The sequence below is a fragment of the Camelina sativa genome, chromosome 18, assembly GCF_030686135.1.
Source record: "Camelina sativa cultivar CO46 ecotype springtype chromosome 18, ASM3068613v1".
In the NCBI taxonomy this organism is placed as follows: domain Eukaryota; kingdom Viridiplantae; phylum Streptophyta; class Magnoliopsida; order Brassicales; family Brassicaceae; genus Camelina; species Camelina sativa.
This window is the reverse complement of record NC_141897.1, coordinates 23,549,505-23,576,213: the sequence shown is the minus strand read 5'-3', so window position 1 is coordinate 23,576,213 and position 26,709 is coordinate 23,549,505. Positions and strand designations below refer to the sequence as shown.

At 41.5% G+C, this 26,709-nt stretch overlaps 9 protein-coding genes and 1 pseudogene across 39 annotated transcripts; 3 read left to right on the top strand and 7 right to left on the bottom strand.

Annotated features, from left to right (window-relative positions):
* Positions 1-193: 193 nt before the first annotated feature.
* LOC104762975 (amino acid transporter AVT3A) lies at positions 194-2,219 on the top strand. Its single transcript, XM_010486397.3, has 2 exons — positions 194-1,384; positions 1,472-2,219. The coding sequence occupies exons 1-2, from the start codon at positions 650-652 to the stop codon at positions 2,018-2,020; spliced, it is 1,284 nt and encodes a 427-aa protein (XP_010484699.2). The 5' UTR covers positions 194-649; the 3' UTR covers positions 2,021-2,219.
* LOC104762976 (uncharacterized) lies at positions 2,194-3,444 on the bottom strand. Its single transcript, XM_087498589.1, has 2 exons — positions 3,309-3,444; positions 2,194-3,094 (listed from the first exon to the last, which is right to left on the bottom strand). The coding sequence occupies exon 2, from the start codon at positions 3,052-3,054 to the stop codon at positions 2,419-2,421; it is 636 nt and encodes a 211-aa protein (XP_087354715.1). The 5' UTR covers positions 3,055-3,094; positions 3,309-3,444; the 3' UTR covers positions 2,194-2,418.
* Positions 3,445-3,680: 236 nt separating this feature from the next.
* LOC104762977 (uncharacterized) lies at positions 3,681-5,502 on the bottom strand. 25 transcript variants are annotated; one of them, XM_087498577.1, is made up of 7 exons: positions 5,310-5,475; positions 5,073-5,240; positions 4,878-4,986; positions 4,644-4,740; positions 4,471-4,558; positions 4,243-4,399; positions 3,681-3,964 (listed from the first exon to the last, which is right to left on the bottom strand). In XM_087498577.1, exons 3-7 carry the CDS (start codon positions 4,960-4,962, stop codon positions 3,843-3,845), a joined length of 549 nt encoding a protein of 182 aa, XP_087354703.1. In that variant the 5' UTR covers positions 4,963-4,986; positions 5,073-5,240; positions 5,310-5,475; the 3' UTR covers positions 3,681-3,842. The 25 variants fall into 25 exon arrangements, with proteins under 25 accessions (XP_087354703.1, XP_087354711.1, XP_087354710.1 ...); XM_087498585.1 differs by having other exon boundaries at positions 4,871-4,986; positions 5,073-5,232; XM_087498584.1 differs by having other exon boundaries at positions 4,871-4,986; positions 5,310-5,461.
* Positions 5,503-5,668: 166 nt separating this feature from the next.
* LOC104762974 (uncharacterized) lies at positions 5,669-7,113 on the top strand. The gene is made up of 2 exons (XM_010486395.3): positions 5,669-5,843; positions 6,261-7,113. Exons 1-2 carry the CDS (start codon positions 5,824-5,826, stop codon positions 7,018-7,020), a joined length of 780 nt encoding a protein of 259 aa, XP_010484697.1. The 5' UTR covers positions 5,669-5,823; the 3' UTR covers positions 7,021-7,113.
* A 246-nt stretch (positions 7,114-7,359) lies between these two features.
* LOC104762972 (phosphoinositide phosphatase SAC6-like) lies at positions 7,360-11,423 on the bottom strand. 3 transcript variants are annotated; one of them, XR_015588594.1, is made up of 20 exons: positions 11,143-11,423; positions 10,970-11,053; positions 10,735-10,862; positions 10,509-10,600; positions 10,347-10,404; positions 10,188-10,244; positions 10,056-10,089; positions 9,862-9,942; positions 9,682-9,788; positions 9,388-9,474; positions 9,241-9,318; positions 8,993-9,058; positions 8,802-8,900; positions 8,619-8,718; positions 8,421-8,529; positions 8,239-8,311; positions 8,057-8,150; positions 7,876-7,968; positions 7,712-7,778; positions 7,360-7,625 (listed from the first exon to the last, which is right to left on the bottom strand). XR_015588594.1 is itself a non-coding variant. In XM_087498567.1 (20 exons), exons 1-20 carry the CDS (start codon positions 11,276-11,278, stop codon positions 7,495-7,497), a joined length of 1,779 nt encoding a protein of 592 aa, XP_087354693.1. In that variant the 5' UTR covers positions 11,279-11,423; the 3' UTR covers positions 7,360-7,494. The 3 variants fall into 3 exon arrangements, 2 of the variants coding, with proteins under 2 accessions (XP_087354693.1, XP_087354694.1); XM_087498567.1 differs by having other exon boundaries at positions 8,988-9,058; XM_087498568.1 differs by lacking the exon at positions 10,056-10,089 and having other exon boundaries at positions 8,988-9,058; positions 9,862-9,966; positions 10,184-10,244.
* A 75-nt stretch (positions 11,424-11,498) lies between these two features.
* LOC104762970 (protein GRIP) lies at positions 11,499-16,887 on the bottom strand. 4 transcript variants are annotated; one of them, XR_015588593.1, is made up of 22 exons: positions 16,638-16,887; positions 16,137-16,495; positions 15,909-16,024; positions 15,553-15,722; positions 15,309-15,402; positions 15,082-15,168; positions 14,890-14,970; positions 14,641-14,766; positions 14,208-14,316; positions 14,043-14,122; positions 13,784-13,912; positions 13,609-13,675; positions 13,306-13,439; positions 13,126-13,223; positions 12,917-13,036; positions 12,740-12,788; positions 12,571-12,629; positions 12,361-12,432; positions 12,238-12,285; positions 12,048-12,153; positions 11,916-11,974; positions 11,499-11,831 (listed from the first exon to the last, which is right to left on the bottom strand). XR_015588593.1 is itself a non-coding variant. In XM_010486392.3 (22 exons), the coding sequence occupies exons 2-22, from the start codon at positions 16,468-16,470 to the stop codon at positions 11,703-11,705; spliced, it is 2,301 nt and encodes a 766-aa protein (XP_010484694.2). In that variant the 5' UTR covers positions 16,471-16,495; positions 16,638-16,887; the 3' UTR covers positions 11,499-11,702. The 4 variants fall into 4 exon arrangements, 2 of the variants coding, with proteins under 2 accessions (XP_010484694.2, XP_087354692.1); XR_015588592.1 differs by having other exon boundaries at positions 12,740-12,767; XM_010486392.3 differs by having other exon boundaries at positions 13,609-13,709.
* Positions 16,888-17,043: 156 nt separating this feature from the next.
* LOC104762969 (thiosulfate sulfurtransferase 16, chloroplastic) lies at positions 17,044-17,912 on the top strand. Its single transcript, XM_010486391.2, has 4 exons — positions 17,044-17,152; positions 17,254-17,301; positions 17,407-17,531; positions 17,651-17,912. The coding sequence occupies exons 3-4, from the start codon at positions 17,409-17,411 to the stop codon at positions 17,723-17,725; spliced, it is 198 nt and encodes a 65-aa protein (XP_010484693.1). The 5' UTR covers positions 17,044-17,152; positions 17,254-17,301; positions 17,407-17,408; the 3' UTR covers positions 17,726-17,912.
* A 750-nt stretch (positions 17,913-18,662) lies between these two features.
* On the bottom strand, positions 18,663-21,717 carry LOC104762968 (bifunctional nuclease 2). Of its 2 annotated transcripts, none has more exons than XM_010486389.3 (10): positions 21,098-21,717; positions 20,296-20,520; positions 20,118-20,161; positions 19,962-20,018; positions 19,768-19,833; positions 19,608-19,679; positions 19,393-19,499; positions 19,202-19,293; positions 19,053-19,092; positions 18,663-18,964 (listed from the first exon to the last, which is right to left on the bottom strand). In XM_010486389.3, the coding sequence occupies exons 1-10, from the start codon at positions 21,366-21,368 to the stop codon at positions 18,916-18,918; spliced, it is 1,023 nt and encodes a 340-aa protein (XP_010484691.1). In that variant the 5' UTR covers positions 21,369-21,717; the 3' UTR covers positions 18,663-18,915. The 2 variants fall into 2 exon arrangements, with proteins under 2 accessions (XP_010484691.1, XP_010484692.1); XM_010486390.3 differs by having other exon boundaries at positions 20,323-20,520; positions 21,098-21,685.
* Positions 21,718-22,399: 682 nt separating this feature from the next.
* On the bottom strand, positions 22,400-23,337 carry LOC104763694 (uncharacterized). The gene is made up of 4 exons (XM_087498565.1): positions 23,245-23,337; positions 23,051-23,149; positions 22,871-22,969; positions 22,400-22,774 (listed from the first exon to the last, which is right to left on the bottom strand). The coding sequence occupies exons 2-4, from the start codon at positions 23,132-23,134 to the stop codon at positions 22,622-22,624; spliced, it is 336 nt and encodes a 111-aa protein (XP_087354691.1). The 5' UTR covers positions 23,135-23,149; positions 23,245-23,337; the 3' UTR covers positions 22,400-22,621.
* Positions 23,338-23,765: 428 nt separating this feature from the next.
* On the bottom strand, positions 23,766-24,500 carry LOC147923198 (ankyrin repeat domain-containing protein, chloroplastic pseudogene; annotated as a pseudogene).
* Between the last annotated feature and the right edge of the window lie 2,209 nt (positions 24,501-26,709).

Here is a 26,709-nt window from a genome sequence, read left to right as displayed (position 1 = left end):
CCGAGGGAGAGAGACGTGCGCTGCACTTCCACGTTGCTTTGCTTCGATTGGTGCAAAGCTCTTTCAATCATTTCTGAAACTTCTACACAGATGTCCTCTTCTCCTTTCCTACCCTTTGTTTTTTTTTTTTAGTTAATGTTTGTGGGCGTTATTCAATAATACATAATTAATAGTCGAATTCAACCAACAGCTCATCATCATAATAAGTTGATTAAAAAAAAGGAATTTGGCTAAGCCAAAATAGACAAACATGTGGCGCGCGGTTGATACACTAGGAGTCAACAATTTCAGAGGTTTATTGCGTAAGCAAAATGTTTCTTAAATCGATAAACCCCAAAACAGAGCCAATGAGAAAGAAAGAAAGCTAGGAGAGAGAGAGAGATTATAATCTTAAAGTTTTGGTATATTTCTCTTAATGATTTTTTTTTTTATTTTTTTTTATTTTTTTCATTTTAAAAGAAAGAAAGAAAGAAAGATAGGAGAGAGATATTATAATCAATAATTTGACTGACCACACAATCTCCCAACAACACAACACCGAAAGTACCAAAATATTTGAGAAAAATCGATCCAAAAGAGGACTGTGACTCTCTCTCTCTCTCTCTCTCGGTTCACTCAATCAAAAATCGAAACAGATCTCGTCGGCGGCATGAGGTACGATGAGGATGCTGGATCGTCCTCCTTATCCCTGCCTTGGGGATCTTCCTCTCAATCGCTGGCGCCGACGGAAGACACTCCTCTTTTGGGGCCTCGAACATTGTCCTCGCATCCTAAAACCTTCGCCAATGTCTTCATCGCAATCGTCGGCGCCGGCGTGCTCGGACTTCCTTACACCTTCAAGAAGACGGGATGGCTGTTGGGCCTCCTCACACTCCTCTTCGTCTCCTCCCTCACCTTCTTCTGTATGATGCTCCTCGTCCACACCCGCCGCAAACTCGAGTCCACCTCCGGCTTCTCCAGCATCACTTCTTTCGGAGATCTCGGCGAATCCGTCTGCGGTCCCGCCGGCCGTCTCCTCGTCGATGTTATGCTCGTCCTCTCCCAATCTGGCTTCTGCGTCAGTTACCTCATCTTCGTCGCCACCACAATGGCCAATCTCCTCAACCGCGGCACCGACCTTATCCTAGGCCTCGATCCTGCTTCCATTTACCTCTGGGGTTGCTTCCCCTTTCAGCTTGGTCTCAATTCCATCCCATCTCTCACCCATCTCGCCCCTTTGAGTATATTCGCCGATATCGTCGACGTTGCCGCCACCATCGTCGTTATGGTCCAGGATGTTTTCATCTTCCTCGAACGAAGACCTCCCTTGAGAGTCTTTGGTGGCTTCTCTGTTTTCTTCTACGGCCTGGGAGTTGCTGTCTACGCTTTCGAAGGGATCGGAATGGTAAGCACCAAGCACAAAGACTCCTCCTCCTCTTCTATTATTGATTTGTCTCTGCTGTGTGTTTTTAAACAACTTTTATGTGAACAGGTTCTGCCACTTGAGTTGGAGGCCAAATACAAAGACAAGTTCGGTAGAGCCCTGGGGCTAGCCATGGGCTTAATCTCGCTCATGTACGGTGCGTTCGGGCTGCTAGGCTACATGGCTTACGGAGATGATACGAGAGACATCATCACCACAAACCTGGGGGCAGGAGTGGTGAGCACCCTGGTGCAGCTGGGCCTAGCAATCAACCTCTTCTTCACGTTTCCCCTCATGATGCACCCTGTATATGAGGTCGTGGAACGTCGCCTCTGCAGCTCCCAGTACTCCGTCTGGGTGCGCTGGGCCACTGTGCTGGTGGTCACCCTCGTGGCCCTGCTCGTCCCTAATTTTGCAGACTTTTTATCTCTGGTTGGGAGCAGCGTCTGCGTGGTGCTGGGCTTTGTCTTGCCATCGCTTTTCCACTTGCAGGCTTTCAAAAACGAGCTGAGCATCACAAGAATAGTGATAGACGTTCTTGTTTTCCTCACTGGTGTTATTATAGCCATTACCGGGACTTGGACTGCCGTACACGAGATCCTGATATCCAAGGCCTGATTTTTTCTTCTTTTTCCGGTCTAAAAAGAGAAGCATTGTTGTTACCATACCATGAGAAAAAAAAACAACATGCAGCATTCTTTCTTGTTATTCTGTTACTCTAGTCTCCTCACTTGTGTGTATTGTTGAGTCTTTTTACCCTATTTGTATGAAAGACCCATGAAAACCAATAATAATAAAAAGACATGCTTAGAATCAAGTGAGCAAATCGGATATGATGGACGAAAGAGCTCCACAGACCATCCGACCCCAAAATAAAACATACTATGTGAGTTTTCTTTTCATAATTTCATTAGCCTCTCCAAATCTCACACACATTCTAGGGACTTGATGATATACAAGCAGCATTTGCGGCTATTTGCAGCAAATAGACTCCAAAAATAATTACAGAAGCAAAATCATTTGGACTTTGGCCGCCCCCTCTTTCTGGTCACCTGAATCATCCCTTCCTTTGCTCCTTCTCCACCAGCTGCTGATCCGTTCAGTCTATCGGTATCTAACTCCATGCCAAGGCCATCGAAATCCACCCTCTTGGAACTGGCTTGCTCTGTATTTGGCCCCTCTCTTGAGCCTGTGGGAGCCTCGCTCAAAGAGGAGTTTGGAATTATGCCATGAGTGTCGTCTCCTGGTTGCAAGTAGGAGGGTAATTCGTCATCACCCTTTGAGTAGGACAAGTCAGCAGCAACATGCTTCTTCATGTTGTCCCTACCGTCTTGGACAAGTCCCTGACCCTGGTTGGGAAAAGAGGCAATCAAATCTAAAGCAGTCTTAGCGGCAGCAACGGCTTTTGCAGCAGCAGCAGCTTTCTCATAAGCGGTAGCACGGGCGGCCTTTGCAGCTATAGCAGCAGCAGCAGCAGTGGATCTAGAGGCCTCAGCAATCTCCTGGGGTGTCAGATCTGGGTTACTCAAATGCGAAGCTAAAAGAATGTTAAGATGGTAATCAACATTGGTGGAAGGATGTGGAACACCATTGTTATCATCAACATCTTTTGTCAGAGGCTTTTGGGGTAGCAGCATATTGACGCCTTCCATAACAAAGTACACATACAAAAGCTGACCAAACCTCTCTAACCTAGAACACAAAAAAATGTCTACAAATTAGATCTCTTTACCAGGAGGTCAGAATGTATATTTGACAAGGAAAAAATCGAATTGTCTACGAGAGAAGACGACTTGGAACGAACAAAGAGAAGGCGTCATCTATCTAAAGTGTGGGAAATAGAGAGCAAAGACACATTTCTAGAAAGCCCGATGGAGTAAGGTTTAGACTTTGAAGAGTTGTTTACCTTGAATGCGCCCTGCGAAGAAGAAGGCCAAAATTAGGGTTTTGGTTTAAATTCTGAAACTCGCAGTCGCAGGCAGGGACGTTTATGCGGTTGCCCTTTTATGTGAAACAAGTCAAAGACGCATGTAAATCTTATTATAAGGAAAGAATAGCGACAGAGTGAGAGAGATATGTTAGATATTAAATGGTCGCAAAGCAACGGCAAGGGAAACGCAACGCCTTTTAATTTCCGCTGGACGGAAGAGTAGGATTTTCTTCCTCTTCTTCTTCTTCGTCGCCCACGTTCTGTTGGGATTTCCACTCTTACATGGTGGAAAGTGCGTGTCAATCCTTCTTGCCTTAAAGAAATTATTTGATTTCTTTCACTTCTCTCTTTTGTATGAATGAGCTTTTCTTTTTGGTCAAATACAGTATATTTGTTAGTGTTACTCTCTCTACACAATTTTTAGGATTTATCTAAATAGCGTTAGAGTACAGTATACAGTATATATAATAAGGTTGATAGAAAAGGAGAAGAGAGACGACGCCCTCTACTCTACTGATTGCCATTGTGCAGCCATCCAGACAAAACGTCAAAGATATGTCTTTTCATTGAATCTCTGTTACTCTCGCTCAGATTGATTATTGTCACTCCCGGTTGGTTCTTCAACCTCGCCACTGCTGACAACAAAGAAGAATATATATAATGTAAAGAACACAATGCAGACTAGCCTGCCATCAGGTAGGTTTTCGAGATAGATAGCTAGCTAGCTAGCTATTCCCACTCTGAATATTAATGTCCGCCCTTGGGGTAAACAACATTCGAACGTCTATCTCACTCTTATAAAAAGTGATGCAGGAGAAAAGATAGATAAATAAGAGAATGAAACCCATATGATATGATTCCTCATTATGTTTGATTCCAAGAAAAAAGAAAGATAAAGAGAATTAATTACCTCCAGGAAGATGTCCACCAGATTTTGGGCTAGGAATGGAAGCAAGAAGAGGAATGTTGGATTCCAAAACAGTGAGGACAGCGGGAAAGAAGGATGGACTAAACATCTCCATCTTGCCAACTTCATCAATGATGAAAAGATGGGTGTCCTCTTTGACCTTGAAATCAAATGCTAAAGCAGATTAGTTAGTGTCCTATATATCCAAAATATACCAGTCAAGGACAGAACCTGAAGCTCAGGCAATGCTATAGACTCAAAGGATGCAATGTCCACTTTATACTTGCCAACGCTAGGCCATGATGTCATGGATTCTTGACTGCCAACAGTGAGAGAACTAGGCTAATTCAAATGTGAGAGGAACCTTAGAGAGAGTAAAAGGCAGAAGGAGGAGGAGGATGGACCTAGAAACAGTAGAAGAAGCAAGCAAACTTGTGCGGCCATCCAAGGTGACCACTTGAAAACCAACCCTTTGTCCTCCTCGGCGTTCCCTCATCTCTTCTGGGCGTCTCAAGTTCAATGGATATCACAAAGAAAATAGAAGAAGAAGAAGAAGAAGAAGAAGAAGAAGAAGAAGAAGAAGAGTTGCATGATAATTGGTGCTAAGAAAGAGGAGAGGAGAGAAGCTTACGACTTACGAGTGTAGAAACCTTGGATCTTTAGGTTGGGGTTGGAAAGCCCCTTCATCCTCATCCTCATCCTCATCATATCCAACACTCTCATGATCAATGTGGTTTTTCCGACACCCTTCATTGCAAAATCAGAAAAAAAAAAAAATAATAATAATAATAATATTGAAATCCAATTTTGTTGTATCGAATTTTGTTGTATACCTGGCTGGCAAAAAGTAGAGAGGTAATAATAAGGTTAACAGATTACTGTGCGATTCGGATTTTAGGGACTCTATAACAAACCCTGGAGGAGCTGAGCTCTCTCTTGGATCATTCATTGAATCTTATCAAATGGTGCGGTGAGCGATTCTCTAAAACAACCCTAGAGTACTAACAGATTGTACTAAATTAATTAAGTGAATTCTTATAAAAGAGGGTAGAAGAGAAAGAGAAGCTCACCGGAGGGCCGGTGACAAGAAGGCATTTCCCGGTGCCGGTGCCGGTGCCGGTGCCTGCCATTTTTGATGTGGTGGTCAAGCAGAAGAGTATCCAAATCCAACCATTGCTTAATTTTTTTTGTGCAAAGTGAGAGACGTCAGAACTGCTGATCCGAAGGATCGATCGTAGGAGCCAATCTTAAGTCTGAAAGCCCATTATAACAGCGTTGTAGGCCTCCTTTGCAAATTGCAACTGGCTACTACGATTGCCTAAAGTTGGGCTTTTCTTTTGCAATATGTATGGGGCCTCGTTAGAATATTGAGCCGTTATAATGGGCTTTTAGACTTAAGATTGAAGAAGTTCCGGGGGATACATACATAGTAAGTTTTTAGTTAGGGCTAATTTATTTACTGATATATTTTCCCCCTTTTGTGATTGAATTTTCTCATTTGCGACGAAACAAAACCGTCGAGGTCGAGAGAAGAAGACCTTTAATTAGGCGTGCGTCGGAGCAAGCAGCACAGCAGAGGAGGTCATGTACGGATCTAGAGGAGGGTACGTATTCTTGCATTGGATCGCCATCTTTCTCGTTTGTTCTACTCGATTGAGTCTCCTGTTGAATACTAGTAGTGATTGGGGGGGGGGGGGGTATTATCTAAAATCGTTAATCGACTTTTTTATTGGAAAATCTTGTGTTCGATTTCGAATTTAGAGGGTTGGTCAGTGTGTAGGAAGGAACAGTATCTGGTGTTATTATAGGATGGAACAGTGTCTGGTGAAATTTAGTCTGTTTTTCTTTTGTTCCATTAGCTCGTCTAAAGAAGAGATTTATTTCTTAGCCCCCATAGAGATATAAAAAAAGACTAACTGGGAAGTCTAAGGGTTGGTTGGTTGGGTCTACTGGGTTATATATTAACTGGTTTAGTTGGGGGATCATTTTTTCCGGGTTTCTTCTTTGTTTCATAATTGAAGGGCCATGTTTGGGAGCGGGGGTTACGAGGTTGGATCAAAGAGACAAAGAATGATGCAATCAAATCCCTACTTGGCAGTTGGCAGCGCAGGAGCTTCCACCTTCCCTCCTTTTGGTTATGGCCCCCCCGTTTTCCCAGTTGTTCGCCTCAGGGGTCTTCCTTTCAACTGCTCTGACATTGACATCTTCAAGTTCTTTGCCGGCCTCGACATTGTCGACGTTTTCCTCGTCACCAAGTACGGTAAATTCTCTGGGGAGGCCTTTGTCGTCTTTGCCGGGCCGATGCAAGTTGAGATTGCTCTACAGAGGGACAGGCACAATATGGGCAGGAGATACGTGGAAGTTTTCCGCTCCTATAAGCATGATTACTACAACGCTGTGGCTGCTGACGAGGGAGCCTATGAGTACGAGGTCCGTGCTAGCCCACCTCCTCCCACCGCCCCATCCAGAGCTAAGAGGTTTACTGAGAAAGACAAGCTTGAGTACACTGAGGTTCTAAAGATGCGAGGCCTCCCTTATTCCGTGAACAAGCCTCAAATCATTGATTTTTTCAGCGGCTACAAGGTTATTCAAGGACGGGTACATGTTGTGTCTCGACCTGATGGGAAGGCCACGGGAGAGGCATTTGTAGAGTTTGAGACCGTGGAGGACGCAAGGCGGGCAATGGCTAAGGACAAAATGTCCATTGGGTCTAGGTATGTGGAGTTGTTTCCAACTACGCGTGAAGAGGCTCGAAGGGCTGAGTCCAGGTCTAGGCATTGACGCTGTCCTTCACTATGTATCATTTATATATCCTTTGGACCAGTTAATTTTGTGACCAAAATGTTTATTTATCAGTTTCTGCCTTGGGTTCCTGATTCGTTTCCAGTTACTCTTTTCTTTCTTCACTCTTTTTAAAATTATTTTTAAAAGAAAATTAGTGACATTATTTGAATAAATATACGTAGCTTGAACTGATTCGAGCAAAAGGTGTTGGGAGCTAATGTGAAAGGAGTAATGACGTACGGGTGAGTGAGATTGTATAACGTTCTTCGACTCATATATCCGCCTATCAAATTAGAAATCTATCGAGGCCCGTAACAATTTTTGGTGACATGATTATATTCAATTTGATCTCACATTACGAAAAACCCCAATTTTGCATTAATAAACTGAAAATAGCTGTTGAAGAATGAAAGTGTAACGAAAGGAAACAATGGGCTCCATTTGCACAAAGTTCAAAGGCAAACTATGGCTTCAAGATCTGGGCTTGTGCAGGCGAGGCCGGTTGCAGAAGATCCGGCCATTGGCCCTCACTAGTGCCGCAACAGCTACACTGATGCCCGCCCAGACCAATGAGAAAAATAGGTGCTTATAACCACTCCCAACTGCATCCAAACACGCACAATATCTTTGTCAGCCTTGGGTGGCCTGGCCGCATTAGTTTTACACCAATTTCAGGGATCAAGCTTACCTTGTTTTACAGACATTGTTGCAAACCAGAAACTGATAAGAACCACCGTCAATGCCACTGGAAAGCTCTGAGAAAGGAGAGGTATTTTTGATATTAGACCATTTATATCCAAAGTAATTTGCCTTACATAGATAGTCGTAAAATATTAGCAGATGATTACTTACGGCTATAGCCTCAAGACCTCCCTTTCGAGGCACAGGAGTCATGTCTCGGGTCACAGCAACTATATAGTGTCCTTGCACAAGATCAATCGCATCCTTTGTATGAAACCAAGAAGATGATAAACAGTCAGTAGAGGTTGAGGTATCAAGTACTCGCAAACAGGTAGTTAGAGCCACTTATAACCTGCTTAGTTCCATCAGCAAAATTGTTCAGGTAGTAGCGTGCGAGGGCATTCCAGCCATCTTTAAGGACTCCTTGGACAGTCCTTTTACCATACCTACAATTAGTTAAACAAGTTTGAACAAGGCATGTGGAAGCATCATTCTGTTGGGAATATTTATATGTACTTAAGTGCAAGAACATACCTGACGAAGTCTCCTTTAAGTGCAGGCGTGCCCGAGTACTGAATGCTAATGTCATCACCGTGATTAGCCCACACTGAAGGCAACATAAGCACCAGATATAATTGAGAATTGCATATCTAAGAAATTCATTTACTAGTGCAAAACCACATCTCCTAGAAAGGAGAATAAAGTAGGGTACCGACATATCTTATAGCATTCGTCAAAATTTAGATGTGAGCTTATAGCTTCTTCAGCGCCGAAGACACCAATCCTTTTGAGTTGAAGTTCCAACATCTTTCGGCCTATCATGCTCTGTATTTTGGCAGGAGGATGAGCACCGAGCAAAGGCAAGGAGAGTGTAAGAATTTGAATACTAATAATAGTCTAAAGGGAATACTAGCCTGGGTGACATTTGTACGGTCTAAGCAATCTATGCAGTTTGTTCGCACAATACCAAGCTGCTCCTTCATTTTCTCACCCTTTTCATTCAACAAAAAGTACCTGTTGTAATTCCAACGTGTTGTAAGTTATATAATTCAAGATTAGATGCCAGGAAAAGTACGTACGTACAAGTAAACTAGTACCCGTTTTTCTCAAGGAAACCCTCAATCTGGTCATACAGAATTGCTAAGCGCTCAAAGTGAATATGTCCACAGATGTGATGGAAATCAAAGTGCAGGTATCTATAGGATCAGGCGTATTCTTGAGTGAGTCAGACGCTGATGATAATATCCTTTAGTAGCAAGAATGTTAGAAGAACGCATAGCTACCTTACATCATCACCAGTGATGTGCTGCATACAACCTGCAAACTTCTCGCTTAAGCGCCCCTCACCTCCATGCTGATTACAGAAGAAGCAATTCAGTTTTTTTTTTTTTTTTTTTTTTATATGAACTACATACATCTCTGAATTTCACTTATACTTACTGATCGGACGATATATATAAATTGATACACAATTAAGGGACAAGAACAGTAAACAGGAGCTGTCGAGACTCATATATCCAAAACTAATGAGGTCACCTTATTGACAAGATCAACCGCCAAAACTGATCCATATTTTTTCCTTAGGTCCAAAAAGTGACGCTCAGCTATCCTCGCCTGTAATGGATCGGTAACTTAAATACTACTATTAAGGGGAAATGGTTAGTTACAAATCATAACACTCACAGCTTCTTCAGGTTGGGCAATCTCAAACTTGGGCTTGTAGGTCAGATCAACAATTTGCTCCCACATAAAAGGCATGGATCCTCTAACCTGCAAAATGTCTCAAACAAATGGTAACTCACACAAACTTATGTAAAATCATCTGACCCAAAGAAAAACCAAAAGTATGTGAGTGAATGGAATGGATCAATAAAATGACCAAAGATTTGTTAGGCCAGCAAACATATAAACAATATATTACCTGAACCAACAATAAAATGACCAAAGGGGCATGCAAAGATGTAACAGTACTATCACCTGAACAAATGATGATGTGTATCCGTTCATGCGTACAATTTGCTCAGTCTCCACAAAATTAGCAACATAACCATCGGAGTCAGCTCCTCGTCGCCACATGCGTGTACCTTGCAAATGTCCAGAAACACAATCACAAGGCATATCGTATGAAGTCAAAACTAGGGAGAAAGAAATGCATACCATTTCTCCTAGTGCACCTCCTAGCAATCAGAGTAATGTCAACGATATCTCTTCCAATGGCTGTTTGAAAACTATGAAAACGTGATTCAGAGTTAAGGATATTGTCTAAAATCATGATCCACCATTACAGTCAGTGGAGAGAGAGAGAGAGAGGGTGAAACAACTGAGTTGCATATATATAGTAAAAAGGATATTCCCTTGAATTACTGGAAGCAAGAACTGATCAAGCTACAAAATTAAAACAACCAAATTAAGGTGATTGATATATGTATTTTTTTGTAGTTACAGAAAAACAGAGAAGTGAACCGAAACAAGAGTTCACCAACCTTATTATCGATAAGAAGTTCTAACATATAATTGTTCCAAAGAAATCGAGGCTCAGCCTGCCGTGAAGAAGATTCAAAAGGGTAAAATTTCAGTCCATCCACAAAAGGACAGACGACTGTGAAAACAAGTGTTTTTTTTTTGTAAATTGTATAAGACACCTGTCTCCACAGAGGAAGCGACTTAGACTCATCACCCAAATCATGCAAGCGCTGTGCACTGAAACAAAGACTCATCAAACTAAAGACACATACATATATGATTAGCAAAACATGTAGATGTAGTGTTTTTTTTGTCTTGTTTCCTCCAGAGCGTTAGCGTACCTAAGAGTCAAGTTAATTTCATATGAGAAGTAGAGACCAGTTGTGCTTTCTGCGACACTTAGCAGCCTAGTTAAGTCAGTCTCCATCTTTTTCTGCAAATTAAAAGCGGTAGAATGATTTTGATTTGAGCGTGTTCAGCGGCTTCCATTGTTGCTTTATTTGCTGCTCATAGTCAAAGATATACAAGAGAGGAGGAAGGAAGGAAGATGGAACCACAAGGAGTAACCTGTTCTTCAGACGAGTTCTTAAGTGAATGATCACAGGGAAGAACCTTGAGCGAGTTGATTTTGAATATAGGATGGCCCAGAAACGAGCCAACAGATTCGCTCTCTGTAACAACTACCAAGTAGGATCCTGAAATCAAATGAATTTTTGGTGTTGGTTTCAAATGAAGATGAAGACATTCAACCAAGACAAATAAATAAATAAATAAATGGTCGATGGATCGATAGGATCAAAACCTGCCAGGAGCTTCAGCATCCCAACCACACCGAATATGGAACGGATTTTGGGGACACGCAAAGAGTTGCATTCTGCTACTTGATCTGACACAAAGAAATTAAAAGAGGATCGATTTGTGTGTGTGAGAGAAAGCAAATTATTCCAAATAAAAAAGGGCAAACAGAAAACGCACCAATGAGCTTCATGGAGCCGTCAAGACGACTAATGTCCAGACATGATGCTGCTGAACCATCGGTTGGCTCGATGACGTACTGATCAGGGAATTCCCATAAACGCAAGCCAGAGTGTAATTTGTGCCTACCCTCCATGGATGGTTTCAGTAACTAGTATCAATCACCTTCCTGTGGATTTTAAATGACATCAGAAACTGAGGCCTTGGGGCAGTGAAAGCGAGAGTGAGACCCGTTCAAAATTGATTCCGTACTATACGGGTTGACCAAAAAAAATCAAGTCGACGACATTTATATTTTTTCAAGTTTTTAAGTTTTTTTGCATTGATTTTTCATTGATTATTCCGATAATCAGCGGTTTCAGAATGAAATAGTACACTCCATTAATGGTCCAACTCAATTTAGTGTCTTCCCTTTCTTTACAATTAACATCTCAATCGACTAAAGTGTTATCTCGACTTTAACAACGTTCATTACACAAAAACGAAGAACTTAAAACAAAACTCGTATGTATCTTGGCCCAAAAGAATGTGGTAGCTCTCCGCTCCAGTGTCCAACCCAACTAGGAAAACGAGAATCTTGAGAAGAGTGATAGACCTGAACCCTCACTTGCCGTCGGACCTGGACTCGCCTCTGTCGTCGTCGTTGTTGTTGCTGTGGAGCTATGGTAGGCTTGCTGACACTTCTGGATCTGCCATTTCCATCACACATGGTCGGTTAGGTTTATTACAACAATATTATTAAGACTCAGGACGGTCCAAGTCTAAGATCTAACCTCCTCTGGACTAAACTGAAGCAACATCCCCACTACAGGTAGTAAAGCCTCCACTTCACCTGCAATCATCACATGTTATTTTACCCTACGACATCTACTGTATGGATCCACCTTCAATCTCCAGAGTTTTACCTGTTTCCAACAATTTTAGTATCACATTCTTTAGGTATGTCATATCTACACCTTCTCTCTTCTGTTCTCTTTCCATCTCCCTCAGCTCCCTCTTTAGCATAGCTTCCTGTAATTAGCATACCCACCAAAGTTCGAAATAAGACCATAAGAAACTTTGCCACCAAAACTCTCAAGTAATTACATTACATACCTGTTGACTGCGAAGACGGTTTTCGCGCTCAAGCTCCTCTATTTCCTCCTGATTCAGAATTAACTGTTATAAAGTGCAACATGGGCACAAACAGATAAAATCTATGCAAACAATTCTATACACCTGAAGAGCTAAAATATGACGCTGTGTCTGTGCTAACTCTTCTTCTCTCTGAGCTTGTTGCCTTGCCAATATCTGAAATTTGAATATTATGTGTAATGATTAGCTCTCACTGATTGTTCCATAGCTATTACATTTGAAATAAATTCTGTTCTAGGATTTAAGATCACTCCTTGCTCAGAGAAGCAGATGGCTAAAATTACAAAATCCTACCAGAATCTGGTGCTCTGCTGCAGAAGTACTCAAGTTAGTTACATCCTGCAGTTGTGACTCTGGAACACCGTTCGAATATGATAATAGGTTAGTTGATGACAGGAAACCCAATGTATCATTCATATAAGGAGCCCTTGTTCAATGGTATTAGACAAATATATTATCGTACCTATGTTGTTGTTCCCATAGTGGTGAACCTGAGAGGAAGATTCGTTCCACTTAATGCCACATGAAGAGTGAAAAATTCATGTGCAAATTAAACGAAAAGTTACTAGCGAAAGACCGATTAAGGATAAAACGAAGAAGTCAGATAATACGCAAAAGAAAAAGAAAAAAAAATACATACTACTGGTTTTGCTTCAATAGATTTTCGAAGGTTTTTATTCTCATCCACAAGTCTGGATATCTCTTGATCCTTCTCCTCAATGAGTCTATCTGCAAGCTCACGTACTGATTCATGCTCCTCCTGCAGTCACGTCAGTTAGACAAAAAGCACCGGCAATCTTTCTTATAAAACCAGAGCCCATATTAAGAGTACAACAAAACGTGATTTACCTTCAGTCGTTTATTCCGCAGTTTGGCATCTTCTAGTTCTTTTTCTAGACCTTCTGCAGAGGAGGCTTCACTTTGAGCAGTTAAAGCTTCACATCTTCCTGTAGATTACTGTAACCTTTTAGGGAGAGAATTTCAATTTTCAAGAACTAATGAAAAATATCGAACTAATGAATCAATTACGTCGCCATGTTTCTTCTAAAACCCGAAGGTCTTCTTCCCATGCTTGTTTCTCCGCCTGATTGCGAGCAACAGCAGAGTCAAGCTTCAATTCAAGACTTTTGATCTGCTCCCTGGCATCTTTAAGTACTCCAGCTCTGAAAAATATATGATAAAAAAAATCTCAGACAACCTATATACGTCTGAAGAACTCCACAATTATTCCCCTGAGACACCATTTCTCAGTTGCTTTCTCGGGTATATTGAGGAGAATGAGCACCCAACCTCCGGAATCAAACATGAAAAAGTTTCAGTGTGACAATATACCTTTCCTCAAGTTCTTTCTCAAGGCTAGCCAAAGCACCTTGAAGATCTTGCTGTGCCCTATCCCTCTCTGCAGATACCAAATATACTTCTTTTTCAGCTTCCTAAAACCACCCAAAAAGATAATTAGTTGGCAACCATCTAAAATAGCTCCATCTAAGAAGTCTAGATAACTTACCTTTAGAGCTTCCTCAAGAGATTTTATCTGTTCAGAGTCTTTAGCAGCAGCCAGCTCCATGTCCTTCTTTTGCAGAAGCGCATGAGCACGGATCTTGTAAGAAGAAAATTCACTTTGGAGACGGTTGATCTGTGTACAGTTACAAGAATTCAACATAGTTAAAATGAAGACAAGCTACAGCAGAATATTCCTTCGAGCTCAAAATGGCACTTTGATTCCATGATGATTCATGTTATGTGGTTAAGTATGTAGTATGTACCTCTTCTCTTGCACCTTTAAGTTCCGCATCTTTTGTGCTTAGCATCTGTGTCTGCATGGACATTTCTGATCCCAGCTGACCTGACAATTTATATGGACGAAGTTCATTGACATATGTAAAACATAGCTAGATTAGTTTCAACGTTTCATGAACTCTGTAAATTACTTCTCATTTTAGCCACTTCGATTTCAGCCTGTAAGTAGTTGCTTTCAGCGGTTTCCAGTTTAGATTTAAGGGCATCGCATGAAGCTTCCCAAGTCTCTTTTTCCTTTTCCTGGAGGAGAAACAAAAATTCATGGCTTCTAAGAATTACAGCAAAAGAAAATAGAGGCGTTTATATGTGTCAACCATGCTGTCTGATGGCTAAAGAGTGATGCCTTAGATCATGTTAACAGTTACATATACGCACTGCTATGTTCATTCCCTAGTGAAATGAAATCAAGACTATTAAATCTGCTTGATTAACGATGGAACTCATTTGAAGACTAGTACGCAAAACAATATATTAGAATATAGGAATGGGCAGCAAATAACAAAGGAAAAATAATTGTTGGCATCAGAGAGTCCTGGGAATCCATCTTTTATAATTTCCACTTACATTCTCCGCTTTAAGGTGTGCAAGCTCTCCTTTAAGAGTTTCTGCAGCAGCCCTTAGCCTTGCTGCTTCGCCAGTTGCAGCTGCCTCCATCTCCGCAATTTTAGATTCCTTTTCTGCAAGCAGTACCTAGAGAAGGTGTATACTTGGTGTGAAGAATGCATCACTTACTTCAAACCACTCTCTTTCTCATTTGATAACCAAAGCACATCATCAAGTAAAAGAACTGAAGAATTTAGAGACAAGACTAACCTGCAGCAACGAAATGTTTTCGGCTGCTTTGTCCCTCTCAGATAGAGCATCTATGACCTGTGCTTCCAAACTCTCTAAGTTCTGGCAAGAAGGTGAGAATAGAAAACAGTGGATATCATTAGCAGACAAAGAAAAAGAAAATGGTGGCTCATAGCATATAAGAAGCAACACAGTCACGCTGATGCTGAGTACCTTTTGATGTTTGGCTGACAACTCAGCAACTGTAGTTTGCTTTCTTTCTTCCACAGCTTGTAACTGCTTTTTCAGGTCCTCCAGAATCTAGTAAAAAAACGCAAGTAAGAATACGAAGCAGACTATACAAGGCCATCCATCCATCCCCCTCTCTCTCTCTCTCTCTACAACTCTGTACTTTTCTAGTTATTGCAGACTATTATTAAAGAAAATGAAACAGATCAGACCTGGTCCTTATCAAGAAGTGACTGTTGCAATGTCTCAATCTTATTTTCTTTAGGCTGCAGTGAGCCGCGTAGTTCCTCGATAGTATCCCTGAGCCTGTGTATGGGAATATAAAGATAAACGCAAATTCTGAGAGAGATAGCTGGAGAAGTGAGGGAAAAATGACATCCACTCCATACAATTCTGAATCAAAAGCATTAACCAGAAGGATATCTGTAAAAAAAAAGGTATGGTCATGGGATGTACTTGTTATTGGCACTCCTTAGTTGTTGCCTCTCAGCATCCATTGCTTTGAGTGCTTCATTGGCCTGTTGCCTAGTGCGTTCGAGCTCTTGTTGCATGGATGAGTGCTGAGAAGATGCTCGCTCAGCTGTTTCATTAAGTTCCTGGAAACGGGCGTTGAGATCATCTTTTTCCTGAAGATAACAATATATAGTACCATTGAGATATCGATTGTGCAGCACAGGAATGGAATGCAGCAGATGTCAGATATATACAATAGATCATCTTTTTCCGCATCTTACATAAAAGGGAAATCACACAAAAAAGAGAAAGCGCATTAAGTAAGTAATGTACACAGTAGAATAGGAGATATGAAGAACCTTTTGGATTTCTTGAATACGCTGTTTAGCCCTTTTGTGAAGCCTGCTGAGTTTGGCATCGAGGTCGGCATATTTCTCGTCGCGGTCTTTAATTTCCTGGTCCAGTTTCTGTTGAGCTAAGTAAGACCAAAAAAAAAAAAAAAAAGCACAAGTTGAGGGAAAAAGTAAGGCTGCCCGAGCAAAATAGAAAAGAAAAGATTTAGGAGGAGGACAGCAGAGCAGACAGACCTTGGGAGTATTCTTGGGCTTTGGCATCAGCCTCAGAGTATGCTTCCCTGAGATGCTCTAGAGCTTGCTCAGCTGCAACACGAGTTTGTTTCTCCACATCAATCTCTCTGCTCAATGATGCGACTTGTTGTTTAAGCTGAGCTGATTCGTCCGCTTCCACTAGCCCATCCTTGAATTGGGATTTGAGAAAGTCGTTTTCTAATCTCAGTTGAGCAACCATTTGAAGTAGCTGGTCGTCGTGGTTATCAAGCGATCCGTTCATGTGAGACGACGACAAGTCCTGCTTTTCTTCTTCTTGTGCAACCACATCAGGTTCCTCCTTGTCTTGGGACATGTTGAGGAAAGAGATCTCTATAGCGCTGGTAAAAAGCGTAGAATTTGGAATTGAATCAACCAACAAATCAAAGTAGAGAGAGTAGAGTCTATATAGGAAGTCGTGAAATAAGATTGTAATCTGCTCGAATGGTGGTGACTGCTAGAAGAGAAGAAGCTAAATCTTACCTTGAGATCGCTAAAGGGATTCCGATATTGGGATCGGATCGGATCTCTCCCACAAAGGTGAAAACGTCGTCGTCGTCCAGTGACGACGGTAAAACAGAAACGTTTGATTGTTTTACTATTGGAAGATATGCATTCAGAACCCTCAACTATTTTAAGTATTTACATTCCAAACCTTTAAACTTTTTTTAATTAAAAGGCATTACCGACGGCGACGAGGCTACTAATTACTTGGGTTTGACTTGGCGGATCTATTTCTGACTATCATGACAGCAATGGTTTTATTGGGCTAATTCAGCACCATAAGGCTTATTATGTATTTGTAATTCACGGCCCAATAATAGATAACTCACCCACCCACTCTCCCAGACAAGAAGAGCATAAATGTGAAATTCTATAAATAAATAAAAAAAAGTCTGTTCGTCCCACTGAATAAATAAGAGAAGAGTCCCATCATCGGTGTCGGTCGCAGTCGCCCACGACCTTCTTCTAGCCGGCCATCGCTATCTGGACGTCAGGTAACGCAACCTTTCTCTTTCTCTTTTTTGACATTTCAATGTATCATCATCATCAACAACATATTTTATAATTAGGAGGATCTTGTAAATTTGTAATATAGGACTCCGGAAGAGTTTAGCCAGCCAGGGACATCCCTGAGGAGCTTCAGGTAAATTAATTATTCTTTTGGGTGGGTTTTAGTGTTTTATTTTATTTTATTTTGTAATATAGTTGTATATTGGTGGTAATTCATTGAGCTGGTGGGGTCAAGCAGGGATGTCCAAGAACCCCGACTTCCTCGAGCAAGTCTCCTCCCTCTTCGGACGATCGGACGACATCATTGTTGGCTGCCAGAGCGGGGGTAGATCTTTCATAGCCACCACCGATCTTCTCGATGCTGTATGTACTTGTTGTTGTAAGCTACTGCTGCCTTAAAAAAAAAAAAAAAAAAAAAAAAAAAAAAAAAAAAAAAGCTTGTTCATAGTTATAATAATGAATTTGGGATCGTTAAATTGCAGGGTTTCACGGCAGTCAAAGATGTCACCGGTGGCTATACTGCCTGGGCCCAGAATGGTCTACCTACACAAGACTGACTGTGATATGGCCAGAGTCACTCACCACCACCATCATCTTTAAACCAATCATGTCTTATTTTACCTCTTCTCCTTCAATTATGTATAAATACGAGTGTTGTGTTGATTGCATCGAATTGTCTGTTTACAGAACAACTTGTATATAAGAAATTAACAACAGGAGCATCTAATCTAATCACGTTGTGGATCCGATATTGGCAAATGCTTTCGATCAAACTGAGCAAGATACAAGATTTTGTATAATTATATATAAAACCTCATACTGAATGGGTCGGTCGACGAGTAGATAAAGTACATCGCCACCATATCAACAACTTACCTAAACATACACAATATCAACAACCTGCAAAAACAAACTTATAAAGTTCGAAAATAGCGACGAGAGAGGACTTAGATATTGACACGGCTCAATCAGATGAGTTTAGTTTAAAAAGTATCTGAGTGAACCAGGCCAATATCAGAGGGACTCTCTCGGACACAGTCGCAGAGATCTGTTTTGCAGTAAAAGAAACTAGAAAGGAAAGGGGAATGTCTGTAGTGGATGAAGAAGGAAGTGAATGTCCGTTCAACTGTAACTCTGTCAAGCATTTATGAACTCTGCTACTCTCAATGCACCAAAGCCGGGCCACCCTCATTCCTATTTTTATTTTTTTTATTTTTTTAACTTAACCCGAAACCAAGTGAAAAAAGGGGAGTGTTGGCAAGAAGCTATCAAAAGTCCATTGGTGTAACCATCATTTCAGGGGAAATCATTCACGTTTCTTATAACTTACTGCTTTGTCTTTCACAATCAATAAAGAGACATTCATTAATAAGCGCAACCACATCTCGTCTTTCCCTCTGTAACCGCCCCCTTTTCGTTTTGTCTGCTTCTGCCTTCAGTTTCTCCTAAAAATCGTCTTTGCCAAATCATTCAAAGTTGAGAGACACACATATATACTAAAAAGAATGCATTTCATTTAGTCTTCTTCCATTTACATTTCACACATTCCCTCAGCTATCCATACATCTTTCATTTACTCTCGAATACGTGGTGCTGCGATACCATCAATCTAAGTTCTTCCTCTCAGTACATGAGATACCATCAATCTAAGCGCATCTTATATATTTCTCTCTCCATACCCTTTTCATCACACTTGCATTCTTATCTTATCCTACATCCAATTTCTTCCTTTGCTCCTATTATTTCTCTACTCGTAACTCTCAGGAGTTGCTACACCCTTATTATATACAGCAGAGCTGCAAACAAAACAATTCAGTTATCAATGTCACTTCATTAATGTCTCTCAAATGGGCGTTCATATGTCACCAAAAATTGCCTACTCACCTCGAGTTCTGAAGCTTCTTCAATTTGTCTCTCCACATCGCTGCAAATGTGATCCCAGAGAAGAAAAAAAAAATTTAAAAAAAAAATGAGGAGTCTGTAAAGTAAAGCACACGGAGGATTATAGATGCCATCCAGAACAGTTTGTATACCTGCATCCATGTACCTTTCCTCTTTAGACGCCAGATCCATATTCCTCACTAGTATAAGCTCTTCTGATAAAGGATCTGGTCCCTCGGGAGCGCTGAACAAGAACACCCAACATGTGGTTAGCAACTGAGACAGAGTGAGACAGTGTAACAAACCCACGAGATTTATTAAAAAAAAAAAAAAAACTAAAAACCTGTCAAGTATAACATTGAAAACAGGCTTTGCGCTCTGCGATCTGCCTCCATAACCAATTTTGATAGCCTCTTCTAGAACTATTGCTTTATTCACATATATTGGAGCCTGGTATACGAAAAACAAAAGCACATGTTATGGCAGCATTCAAGCATCAGCCGGAACAAAGAAAGAAAGAAATTGATGGACGGGTGTAACCCCGGGTAAGTAGCATACCTGGCATGATCGAGCAACGTTGATGGCATCTGATGGCCGTGAGTCAAAGCACATAACATCATTGTCTCCAGGCTGCAAGAGAGATGGGTAACCAAAGACATAATGACTTTTGAGAAAGAGTATTCTAGCTAAGAGGAAGTCTGGAGTGTTAATAAGTTACCTTGCCAAGACATAGACTTGCGTAGTAAGTGTTTACAACTCTACTAGTAAGCTTTACCATTTTAACCTGTGAATAATACAGTACAAGTTGACAACTTGTAAGTGGCACACTGAAGCCAGCTGTAAATGCAGTAATTGGAGGATGTAATACACTTGGAAGAAGTAAAAAAAGGTATGTTGGAAACAATACAGTACTTCATATCCAAGTCTATCGACAACAGCAGACACGAACTGGAACTGATCAGGGCATTCCTACAAGATAGATAGATAAAGAAAGAAAAAGAGTTTGAATCCTGGAGGAGAGCGTAAACATGAAAAGCGTAAAACATGAGGAGGGCAAGGGTGGGAGACCTCAGTCTGGCCAACGTCTAAAAGTTTCTCAACAGCAGCATCCCCTGCAATGCAATGCAAGTGAAAGTGATGAAAAAGGTAGATAAAGATAATAATAATAAAAAAAAAAAAAAAAAAAGAGAGAGAGGAGGATGATGAAGATGAAGATGAAGATGAAGTGAGGAGGAAGAAAACAAACCAACAATAAGGGGAAGCAAGTAGTCACCATCACAGGAGATCTTGAGAAAAATAGTTGGGTGCTTGAATTGACGGAGAAAGCCGAGTCCAATGGGGAGAACACCAAGGGGGGTGGATTCACTATCACTAGCTCTGACAGCAAAAGGAGGTAAAGGATGCCTGGAAGCTTGCCACATTGAATCATGGCGGAATCCATGTCTCCGCATTTTGTAATGCATACTTGTCTCTGTTATATATTTTTTTTTTTTGTTGTAATTGCACAAAATTAATAATAATTTTAATTTGAGCAATGAAAGCGAACGCAAGATCGGGAAAATAAATAAATCACAGAATTGCTGCAACAATTCCTTCCTTTAATCAGCAAGGATCGGAGGAACAAACAATTGGACGCGCTAATTAAGATGATGATGATGATGATGATGATGATAAAAAGGCAAACAAGATACTAAATTGAAAGGAGGCAAAATCAGGGATTGAGACCAAACAAACTCACGAAAAAAAAAAGGGAAATCTACGAAAGCGAGACAATCAGAATAGAGCTACGAAATCGAGAAAAAAAAAAAGGAGGCAAAATCAGGGATTGAGACCAAACAAACTCCATAAAACACAAAGGTAACCCTAGAAAAAAAAAAAAAAAAAGTGGGGGGGGGGGGGGGGAAGGGAAATCGCAATCAGAGTAGAGCTACGAAAGCGAGACAGAGACAGGATCAGATTCATCAAATATACGGAATAAGAGAAATCTAAAGAGAAGATAGAGACACATTTTAGGAAAAGAAAAAAAAAAAAAAAAAAAGAAGGTGGACCTGCAACGAGGACAGAGGCTTCGAGAAACTCGAGATCGGGAGAAGTAGAGGAGCTGCCGTGTGTAGAAGAATCGCAACGTATAGGAGAAAACCTAGGGGAACGAAGAGAGCGAAGCGATCGGAGGTTGAATGGGGAGCAACATCGTAAGGAGGAACTGGAAGATGATGATGATGATGATGAGGCGGAGATGGAGCGGGAGAAGGCCGTGGAGTCTGATAAGAATAATCCCAGATCGGAGGCAGGAACAGAAGAGAAGGCAACTCCGGGCATGGTGGATTTGAATGGACGTGGTTTCAGGGTTCAGATAGAGAGAGAGAGAGAAAAGGAAAGAAGAAGAAAAAGTGAAGCAGAGCACAAAAGTAGAAGAAGAACGATATGATGGAGAGAGAGATAGAGCGAGAGAGATGAGACGTCTATCAATGGGCTCTTTCTTTCTTTCTTTACCCGATTTTTTTTATTTTGACATAACATAAAGAAAGGGGAATTATGTGATGTTTTGACGACGATGGATGATGATGTGAAACAGTGAAAAGGATAAGGTTATTATTACGATGATGCTTCTTCTTTAACAAAAAAAAAAAAAAAAAAAAAAACTCGTTTTAGCTCTGAATTCTAAAATATTAAACTAAACACGTGGGGGCCTTTCTATTCACTCTCTTCAAATGATGACGTGGAAAGTTTAATTATAGATCAATCCCCCCCCCCCCCCCCCCCGCAGATAAGGATTAAGGGGAGTGCTTTGCAACACAAAAACAAAAACACTTATTATTATGACCGACACTGGTTGTAACAACCGTATTATTTTACCAACCTGAGCAGAAGTGTAAGTACGTGTGGACAAATGTGTTTCATTATCAGTCAGTAGTAAAGCGTGCCTTCGAACCATGATGCTAATCTTTTCATTCTAAAATACAAAAATTTACTGTATTTATCTATTTTGGGTTTTTAAGGATTGTTGGCTTTACGAATAGTTAGGTTGCAGCCAAAACCAACAAAACACATGAAAAATTAAACAACAAACAAACAGGTACACAAACCCCCCGACCAAATTTTCAGAACAAAGTGGTCCAGTCGTAATTGCGTCGCCTTCTAGAATATCCCGAAAGCCCCCAAAGGTAAGTTTGACACTTTGACTTCCTTTTGAAAATTTAGATATTACTATTATTCACCTCATCTGACTTTTTATAAATATCAATCAATTCCTGTTTTCAGGTTATATAATTTGTTTACTGACTTCTAGAGCTCAAGTTTACATCCATCCAAATCCATTTATGTATCTCAAACCCCACCACGACAGACTGTTGAATTGTGTTACAAACAAACTATTAATAATAACGAGTACATTTTTATTTTCAGATATTTCTTTACAACGGATCAACTTGTGTGATAAAATATCAATCAACAACTGATGGATAAGATTTACAACAAAGCCCACCCAATCTGTTGACCGACTCCTACGTTCCAATGCCCTTTCCACATTTGCCTCCGGTTCTCCTAAGTGAGTGTGATTCTTCAATCTGCAATTATTTATACGACTGCTGTTTTATAGCTTCATCTCTTGTTACCAATCTCTTCTTGTGTCTGCTACTGGGAAACTCTTTCAACATCTTCATCATCTCATACGTCCTTGTCTCTCTTCCCATGTAGAGGCAAAGGCCAAGCGGAGTTAACCCATCCTGGTATATCGTTAAAAAAAAAAAAAAAAAAAAAAAAAGGGGCGTAAATGCTTACAGAACCTAGATATGGGAATAGGGAAATAAACGGGAACTAACCTTGTTCTTCACTTCTACATCGGCCCCTTTTATCAGAAGAAGCTTTGCAATGTCGCTTCTTCTGGCCTGTACTGCAACGTGCAGGGGAGTCCACCCGTCCTGAAAACACAGTGCCAAATTGTCAACCCAGCTGATCACAATGAACTTATCTACAATGAATGCTTTTGACAACATCATTACCCTGTCTTGAGCGTTTATATCAGCGTTATACAGTAGGAGAAGTTTTATTGTGGGAGCCGATGCTGTTTGCACAGCGTAGTGCATCAAGGTCGCACCTTCCTATCATAAACCAAACGGATCAGGTCCAACATCTCAAGCAAGGGAGATTATAATTTATAATAACCGATATATATATATATATATATATCATTTACATCATCAAGAACAAACGGGTTTGCCGACTCCCTCAGTAGGTAGTTAGTAACAGCCTGCTTTTTACCAATGATTGCTCGGTGAAGTGCTGTCAAACCGCCCTAGAAACCCACATGAATGAAAACAGCACTTACATCCCACAAACATAAAAAAAAAATTGCAGAAAAGCATCAAATAACTTGACATACCACGTCGGTAGCGTTGATATCAAGATTGTGCTTTAGCAAGGAATCAACCAGATAAAACTCTCCGCACGCTGCCAGTGTGTGAAGAGGAAGCCATTTTTTCTGAATCACCCACCAGAGAGGTGCACACATAGTGAGACGGACTACCATAAGATTTCAAAAGAAACATTCACATCGTTCGTAAGGGGGTGGGGGACTTACGGAGGTGGCAACAGCTAGGTCAGGATTCCGGCTATTGAGCATAAATTTTTTCTTCTTTCGAAAGCAGCTTCCGAGGGCCTGCTCTTCATTTCATTAACGAAACAGATTAGCCAAATACGCTCTCTCAATGACTCAATTCAAGCAAGAGAGGGATTGATTCCGGTGAACCTACCTTCAGATTTATTGCCAGTGGTGGGATCGTACTTGTCACTAATGAAGAAGTTGGTAACGTGGTCGAATCCCTTGCCGTAGACAGCCCATCTAGGGTTCTTAGGAGCAACTCGCTCGCTGGAAGATGTTACAGCAGCATCGGTTGAGGCTGCATCGTCGGAGAAAGTGCCCGGTTTATCGAGAGTGACAGGCCTCAGTTGAGCCAACTTGGCTTCCTTGAAAGTCAGAAACTCATTCAAGTCGACACTCCTCAGCGGAACCAGCCCTTGTCTCTTCTTCTCCACCCGAACCCCAAACTCCAGCTCCTGCGCAATTTTGCGTTTGTCCTTCTTGGTCAGGTTCACTTCCGCCTGGATATCCCTCCATTCCTCCGGCACGAGGTTCTCGGCCTCAATCTCCGACTCCCCGACCCGCCGGTTCTTCTTCTGGTGAGCAACCTCGGTGACCTCCTTGTGAAGAAGGTAAGGGTCTTCGAAGACGCCGTCCTCGTAGACGAGACAGTCACCGTGTTGGAGCAAATAGCTTTGGCGGGAAGGACTGCAGAAAAGAGGAGTTTGAAGGAGTCTTTGAGTTGAACGAGTTTGTAGGAGTCTTAGTCAAATAAAGACCTGTTATTTCGGTCTGTTGCATTTGTTTTCTGTTTCAGTATTTTCAGGACTTTCAGTTCAATGTAAGGCTATATAAAGCCAGTTTGATCTCATGAATAAAACACGAAATATTCAGCTTTCAATTTACAGTGCCTTTGGTATTACAAATTGGTATCAGAGCTCTGTTAAATCCTGAGTATTTTGACAAACAAATCAAAGACCAAAATACGAGTGTGAGGCAAGATGGGAGACGACAAAATGAAACTACCGCAGTTTGATGGCCACTGGGATCACTGGAGCGAGGTGATGGAAAACTTCTTCAGAGCGAGAGGTTTGTGGAGTCTCATTGACACCGGTTTTGAAGAACCTGCAGTTACCGTGGTGCTGACGGAGGAGCAGAGGAGACAACTCGATGATGCAAGGACAAACGACCACAAGGTCAAGCATTATCTTTACCAATCCATTGATAGGGTGACGTTTGAACAAATCCAAGACAAGAGGACATCCAAAGTCATATGGGAATCCATGAGGAGGAAGTTCGCTGGTAACGATCGGGTAAAGAAGTCCTTGCTACAGAAGCTGAGGAGAGATTTCGAGCTGCTCGAGATGAGGGAGTCAGAAACCGTGGAGGAATACTTCTCGCGTGTGCTCACTATCACAAACCAGATGAGGAGCAACGGTGAAAACATGGAGAACTCGAAGGTTGTTGAGAAAATCCTAAGGACGTTAAGTGAGAAGTTCATGTACGTAGTGGTGTCAATTGAGGAGTCCAAAGACATTGAAACCATTTCACTTGATGAGCTGCAGAGCTCACTGGCGGTTCACGAACAGAAGTTTAAGAAGCAAGACAGAGGAGAAGATCAAGTTTTGAAAGTAACTTACCGTGGACAGACGAGTGGAGCCAGAGGAAGAGGTTTCAATGGGAGAGGCAGGGGACGCGGTCGAGGAAGGTCGTTCTCAAAAAGCACAGTGGAGTGCTACAAATGTCACAAACTCGGACATTTTAAGTACGAGTGTCCATTGTGGGAAGAGGAAGCCAATTACGCTGACTTTGAAGGAAATGAGGAAGTACTTCTGATGGCGTATGTTGATGAAGAGGAGGATGTTGAGAAATCAGAAGTGAATCTGAAGAATGCAGAGCTTATGCTGATGGCTTACACTGGAGAGCAAGAGAATCTGAGAAAGAAGGCGTGGTTTCTTGACTCAGGTTGCTCAAACCACATGAGTGGAGATCGAGGGCTGTTTTCAACATTGAATGGTGATTTCAAGCATTCGGTTAAGCTTGGAAACAACAAGAGAATGGAGGTGGTTGGCAAAGGGAACGTGAAGCTGGTGCTTAACAACATCACATACACCATTAGTGATGTGTATTATGTGCCGGAACTCAAAAACAATTTGTTGAGCCTTGGTCAGCTACAAGAGAAGGACATAACGATCATCATAAGGAGAGGTTTCTGCAAGATCTATCATGATGAGAAGGGTTTGATAGCAGAAAGCAAGATGAGCATAAACAGAATGTTCATGGTGATTGATCAAGGTGATATTGGAGAAGGTCAACAACACTACCTCAAGACAGTCTCCGAGAACACACCAAAGCTGTGGCATGAGAGGTATGGACACATCAGCCACCGCAACATGAAAAGGTTACAGAGCAAGAAAATGGTGCGAGGGCTGCCAGATTTCGAAACTCAGAAGTACACGTGCTCAGACTGCCTTGTGGGGAAGCAATCAAGGAGCAACATCCCCAAGAAAAGCACGTGGAGGGCCGAGGAGGTACTAGAGCTGATCCATACAGATATATGTGGTCCCATCAGTCCCATATCCACCAGCGGGAAAAGGTACATACTCTGCTTCATTGATGATTACAGCAGAAAAGCCTGGGCGTATTTCTTGAGTGAGAAGTCAGAAGCTTTCAACCTTTTCAAGCTCTTTAAGAAACGAGTAGAGACTGAATCTGGGAAAAGCATCAAGTGTCTAAGGTCAGACCGAGGAGGGGAGTACACTTCTCATGAGTTCTCTGAGTACTGTAAGAAGGAAGGGATTCGAAGGCAGTTAACAACAGCCTATACACCTCAACAGAATGGGACTGCAGAGAGGAAAAATTGAACGGTTATGAACATGGTGAGATCACTGCTATCAACGCGAAAAGTACCAAGAGTTTTCTGGGCAGAGGCTGTAAATTGGACTTTCTACGTTCTCAACAGATCACCCACATCAGCTGTAAAAGACACCACTCCACAAGAAGCTTGGAGCGGAGTTAAACCTACTGTGGATCATTTCAGAGTTTGGGGAAGCCTCGTCCATGCTCATATTCCAGATGAGA